At 41.1% G+C, this 6407-nt stretch overlaps 1 protein-coding gene across 2 annotated transcripts; it reads left to right on the plus strand.

The window, feature by feature from the left end:
* Positions 1-248: 248 nt before the first annotated feature.
* LOC137888219 (apoptosis regulator BAX-like) lies at positions 249-6087 on the plus strand. 2 transcript variants are annotated; one of them, XM_068731566.1, is made up of 6 exons: positions 249-735; positions 952-982; positions 2889-3053; positions 3137-3275; positions 3477-3581; positions 4232-6087. In XM_068731566.1, the coding sequence occupies exons 1-6, from the start codon at positions 717-719 to the stop codon at positions 4373-4375; spliced, it is 603 nt and encodes a 200-aa protein (XP_068587667.1). In that variant the 5' UTR covers positions 249-716; the 3' UTR covers positions 4376-6087. The 2 variants fall into 2 exon arrangements, with proteins under 2 accessions (XP_068587667.1, XP_068587666.1); XM_068731565.1 differs by having other exon boundaries at positions 252-744.
* The last annotated feature ends 320 nt before the right edge of the window (positions 6088-6407 follow it).

The following is a 6407-nucleotide window of genomic DNA, read 5'->3' on the forward strand; positions in this document are numbered from 1 at the left end:
TATTATTATTATCAGATATGTTTTTAGGTTAAACCTTTGTTGCACAACATGAGACTAATAGCCAACAATCGAGCGTTAAATATTACAATTACACCGAAAATTAGGATTTGAGTGTTGTCAAATCTAAGAGCCAATCAGCTCTCTGATCCGGTGTCAGCCACGCGTTTCCCATCATGCATTGGGTCATGCAGTCGGTGGAGAGCAGCTGCAGCGCGTGGCTCTAAAATCTGCGACCGCTTCTCTCTCGTGAGGTCATTGTGGCGGCCCACGTGTTCATGATGTCAGAGCAAGTCGGACACAAATCTAACCGGCATACATTGTGCAGCGATCGCGGGCGATCGATTCTGCGCATGACTGGCTCATCTTGAACGAGCCTACTGACTTTTACGGGAGCCTCAAAGCTCGTGAGAGTGGAGAACGGGACTGGGCCGTGTGTGACGTCACATCAACGTAACTATTGCGTGACTCAAGTTTCAACACGGACGTATTTAAGTGACGGAAGTGCTCCTTCGAGCAGAGTTTTACTTCGACTGAACCGACAGAACATCACTTTCGATGTGTGTTTGTTGTAATTGTTCACACACCACACGAGTAGTGTTTTAATCACCGGATACAGTTTTTAAAGGAGTTTTTATCCGACAGTGAAGGAAGGGAGGCAGAGTTTCTGAGGGAAGAAGAGTTTATTTGACTTTTAGAAGTTGTTCTAGTCGGTGGCCATGGCGTGTGAAGGAAACGGTACGTCAGGTAAGCTAGAAGCACACGTTACGACGTCTATCCAAGGCAATTTGAAGTACATATTTCTGTTTATCATTGCTGTGTTTTATCGTACATCGCCTGGATGTATCCAACACAGTGACAACAGTGTGAACATGTAGATCGAGGTTGTAACGCTGCCTTGTGTCATGTAACGTGAGTTAAAGTAACCTCCTCTGATGTTTAATTCCTCTACAGATGCGAGGATCGGTGAGGCCCTCATCAAAGAGTGAGTCTCCTTTCTATCAGCTCACGTTTCTACAGCCCAAGATAGAATTAATATGTGATCAACAGTCAGAAATACCGATCTATCTATCTATCTATCTATCTATCTATCTATCTATCTATCTATCTATCTATCTATCTATCTATATCTATATATATATATATATATATATATATATATATATATATATATATATATATATATTCAGTTTACAAAGTGAAACCAAAAGCAACCAGTCATCATTGTTGAGTAATGTCCCTCCATGGATTAGTGGCTGTTGTGCTAAAATCATTTTGTATCATCTTCTAAATATGTTTGAAAAATGTCATGGCTCCATTTTATTTATGACATGTGGACGGGTTCACGTATATTGTGTCAAAACTGGAGCTGTTAGTGAATTAATTCACAAGATGAACTTAACAAAATGAACCGGCAACAATTTAGATTATAGTTTACAGATACTGAAAACAAACATACCAAAAACAATTGTTCTCAAATGTGAAGCTTTTCTTAGTCAAATGAGTATGTTTTGGACAAAACGACCTGTTTTAAAGGGCTTGTTCTTCTATTTTTCAAATGATAAAAAATAATCAGTCATAATGAAAATGTCCTGAGCTCAGTATCTATAGTTCACAGTTCAGTTTATTGTCGTCATGTACACGAAATGTAACTTCTGCATTTAACCCATCTGTTCCACTTCACTTACTAAACATACTTTAGTGTCTGTTTTGCAGGTTTGTAAATGAAAAATACAACTTTTCATTGTTAAACTCTTTTATACAGATCAAGTTTCAGTTTCATTACACGGTAACGGTTGTTGCGCTCTGACAGTAAATCACACCACTCCTAAAGTGACTCATATCAGCAGGACAATAAATGGAGGAAGAAACACCACCAGGTGTGAGATGCTTTTTTTCAGTAGAGGGTTTGTCAGCTTCTGGTAAGCGAATCGTTTCCTGTCACCATGAACGTGTCAAAAAGCGCTGAAACGACACAATCCTCTTTTTATTTCAAGTTTACCTCGTGTTGCATCGTCGGAGCTTCTTCCACTCTGTTTGCTCGGAACATACCGTCAGCAGTAGCTTTAAAATGTACGCTTTTGTCAAGATTTATATCAATATCATCTTAAACTGTTCCATTGTTTATCTGTGTTAGGTGAATTATCTCTTACGACGTTTGTTGTCACGCACCAACGCAAATCCCCCGTATGTGAAAAAGCTACTTGGTGATGAACCGGATTCTGTTTCTGATGTAGCTCGTTAGCTTTGTCCTATTTCTCATTCAGACCAGGCGACCGCCTCCGGTTCCGAAAAGTGAACCCAATGTAGAAGTCGCTAAAAGCTGCATTCTCTCTAGTGGGATGCTTTAGGGCGGGGCTACCTTGTGATTGACGAGTCTCTACCACGGCGTTGTCCGGTCTGGTACTTGTCTGTTTTTTCGTCCTAGAACTTTAACCCTTTCACAGTGTCATTAGCTCCACCCTCTTGTGTCACTTCTGGTTCCAAAATGGCGACGGCCAGAATCGTGAACTTGAGGCTTCAAAGCCGTAGCCCACAAACCAATGTGAGATGCTACGGTGACCATGTCCACTTATTGCATACAAGCTGTGGTTCATACTGAAAAACGGCCTCGGGTGGACACGCCAATTATCAACGTCAACAGGAATTTTGACAATTGTCATAAATAATTAACATACAAAACATACAGTTAAGGTGCTCCCATCAAAGCCACCAGACTCCATGGTTTCCATTTGCAAACCCCAGAAAAGAACGGAGGTGGAGTCAACCTTTAACAAGACATAATAACCTAAAACATATCTTGGTATGATGTGGGAAGTATCTCATTTAAATGAGAAACAGACAGATAGTCTTGTTGTCGTCACACGTTTCGTCGTCCTGTTGTCCTGCAGGGTCATAGAGGAGGAGCTGAGGGACATGCCCTCAGAGGATGTCCCCCCGCTCACTCCGCTGGCTGTGGAGCTGAAGACTGAGCAGGAGCAGAAGATCGTGAACCAGCTGGGCAAAATGGTCCGCATCATTGGCGACCGGGTCCGAGACGACACGGAGTTCCAAGAGTGAGTGTCTCTGGAAATGGAACCAGGTTAGATGTGTAATAAGCGCTCGGTCGTTTCTGAACATAAACTTCAATCTCTTTCAGTGCAATCGACGGAATGGCTTGCACCTCCGGCTCTAAGTGGGACCGCTTTAAGCAAGTGGCGGACAAAGTGTTTGAACACGGGATCACCTGGGAGAGGATCGCTGTGCTCTTCTACGTTGCCGGCAAGCTGGCCGTCAAGGTGGGTTAGCTTCTTTTTTTCTTCTTCTCGGAGCTCACCTATCCATCAAAAGGTCTGGCAGTGCTGTGTGACCCGCCTCTCTGTGAGGAGGGTTGTGTTCACATGAGCGCCTGTCTTCTACCTGCTAGCTGTAGAGGCTATCAGCACTATCTTTGTGTATGAACCTCCTTTTTTTTTTTTTTTTTTTCTGCTGTCCATCAGATGGTGCAGGCTCACCTCCCTCAGTCAGTGAGGGACATCCTGAAGTGGACCGTGGACTTTTTCAGAAACAACCTACTGGGCTGGATTGGGGACCATGGAGGATGGGTATGTTGGGCCTTCATTTCTTGAGTCCGTTGTTCAGTTAGCGGCACTTTATGAGACTATACAGCTGTATAGATAAAGCTATATTTATTTCCTTTTTGGCGGGACTGCAACAAGGCCCCGATTGTCCCTGATTTACTGAGTATAGTTTTGGAGTTTTCCCCGTTGCTCTTTTAAAGTAAATAGGCGGGGACCGTCCTCAATAGAGTGCTGCAGGGATGACGTGATTTTATTTTTAGTAATCAAGGGTGTCTACTGACGTATTTTATATTGTAGAACAAGACGTTAAACTATCGTAAGCCAAAAACAAAAAAAAACGTTGAGACTGATTTTGAGACGAGTGAACAGGAAGTGCAAAAATGCTAACTCATTTCTGTGTTTTAGTCCCGCCTTCGATATGCCACGTCTGCTCAGAGGTAGCATTACTATGGAACTGGCATTTGATTTTACGCGCTCACTGTGTATGCAATTGCATCTTAAGTTGGCTAATGTTAGCGAAATGCTAACTAACTAGCTAATGTAGAGCTAAAGCTAAGTTGGTCTGTTAATGTCAGATTCGGCCAGGTTTGCTTCCTCCCATTTCCTGTGGTAACGTTCGAGATTTTTCGGATGAGATGAATTGTCACCACGTGATCAGAGCTGTCTCTCCACAGATCAACAGTTTTTCGGAGCTCGCGGTGGCGTCCGTGGAGAGTGTGTCGTCGCTGAGCTCTCACAGCTACGGCCTCGTGCTCATCTTTGTCACCGGCCTGGCTCTAGGGAGCGTCATCACCTGGAGACTAACCAAACGGCTCTGAGGCTCGCGTTCTCTCTCACACACACACACACACACACACACACACACACACACACACACACACACACACACACACACACACACACACACACACTCCACGCCACACTTGAGTCACCCTTATGTTCAAAAAGTAATTCTAGGTTTTTACCAGATAGGTGGTATTTGACCGGACTATAGAAGAGCAACCTGGTGTCCTAAAAAAAGACGTTTCCATACAACAAAACTACATTTTCAATTAAAAAATTTCATTAATTTTTTTAATTTTTTTCCCCAATCCCAAATACGGTAAAAGGGAACGATTACATTTTAATACTGTACATTTTTGTGTAAGAAAGTGTTTTTGGAACTACAAAAAAACATAGCAAATGTATGTATTTTAAGCCAAATGATGATGTTTTACTAAATATTGCATTTTTGTTGTAATAATCCGGGAAGAAATGCATTTCCCTCACAACGTAATTGAGAATGCAAATCAGTTGTATGGTAACACAACTCTGTAGGAGAGAGGCTTGAACAGATGGTTTGTTAGTCAGACCCGTCATGCGATGACAAAGTGCTGTGCCTGAGCCATTCGCACACACTCTACCTTCTCTAATGTTGTCTATGCAAACTTGAAAGTAACATTGTGTCAAAGATGGTCAGTCTAGAAAACGTACTGTTTCATGCTAAACTGATGACTCTCTATGTCCTCAGTCAGCATGAGACAGAAAATCCAAAAGTGTTTGTTAGGTTGGATGTTGTTGAATGTGACCACTCTGATGGAGGCGTGTTTTTAAATGTAATCAAAGAATAAGCAACTAACTAAGTTAAAGTGGAACTATTGTGTGGGTTGTGGTTTTAAAGACCAAACAGAGTCTGACTGAAGTTTTATACCAGCACAGATCCAGCTCAGGTGTCATATCTCTTGTTTAAATATATCTTAAAATAAATATATTTTATAATATATATTTATATTTTAGTGGCGTCACCATTTCAACTCTAAATTGATAATCGGTCCAAATGAGCTTTCAGATTTGATCTTCCTTATTTTATTTTTTTCTCTCCAACTATGCATATGCACTTCTGAAAAAACATCGTCATCGGGAGAGTTTCTTTTTTAACCCCATTACTTTTAGTCCTTGAAAAATGGTGCCTTTTTAAAATGATAAAATCATGGTGTGAATATAAACTCTTACTTACGACCTCTGTACTCCACTGGCTTACTCTTGTGGTGGTTGTACAGTGTATTTGCACAGAATCAGTTTATTCGTGGACCGTGAAGTGATGCGGGAGGTCTCCTCTGATTGAAGAACGTGTCCTGTGAAGTTCACGTTCCAAATGCACGAGGTGTGGGAAAGTTTGGTGGAGTAGCGACGGATGCTTTTCACCAAAGACGGAGACAAAAACGTTAATATACAGGTCGTCAAAGATTGCCAAACTAAGTGTTTGATCTTTTAATTGGTAATTTATAGCAATAGCTGTTTTTTATTTGTGCTGCTTTGATCCAGAATGTGTATATACAGCTAAGGTACAGCTGCTCATTATGGGCCAGTTCACAGATAAATGTGTCCCCAGTGAATAACAGTGAATGCTAAATATATGTTTGAGGTCATGAAGAAGCAGTGTGCATGACGTGCTTTGTCCACCAGAGAGCGCTGGTTTACTTTCACATTGTATACTTGGTATATTTCTTGGTCTCAATCCTATGAAATTAAAGGGATTCTTTTATCAAAAGTGTTTGTTCATGTTTTTTTTGAGCAAATCATTTTATTAAACTAACAATAAAATGACATTAAAGACACAAGATAAATACAAGTACGAGAAGCAACAAAGTAATTCAATAAACGACAGAAGGCAGTAAGAGGAGATCGAGTGCTACCAGGAGTTATTTAAGATGATCAAGATATTGGTATTGAGGAGCCCGAGTTGAATGAGAACCCGTTGGCATAACCGACACAAACCTTTCCATTATATGACTTAACCCTCATCCAACCAACTGGAGTTAACATTTGTCATTGTTTTCTGTTTTAATTTGTGCTTTTTAAAAATAACGA

This window comes from Cebidichthys violaceus, unplaced genomic scaffold (assembly GCF_023349555.1).
Source record: "Cebidichthys violaceus isolate CVI_PGR_0920_01 unplaced genomic scaffold, fCebVio1.0.p SCAF_52, whole genome shotgun sequence".
NCBI lineage: Eukaryota > Metazoa > Chordata > Actinopteri > Perciformes > Stichaeidae > Cebidichthys > Cebidichthys violaceus.

Excerpts from the sequence above, each read along its gene's own strand:
- LOC137888219 (XM_068731565.1), top strand. The coding sequence starts at position 717 with ATGGCGTGTGAAGGAAACGGTACGTCAG. Across the intron at positions 983-2,888 it reads GGTGAGGCCCTCATCAAAGA|GGTCATAGAGGAGGAGCTGA; the intron begins GTGAGTCTCCTT and ends GTTGTCCTGCAG. Across the intron at positions 3,276-3,476 it reads CCGGCAAGCTGGCCGTCAAG|ATGGTGCAGGCTCACCTCCC; the intron begins GTGGGTTAGCTT and ends GCTGTCCATCAG.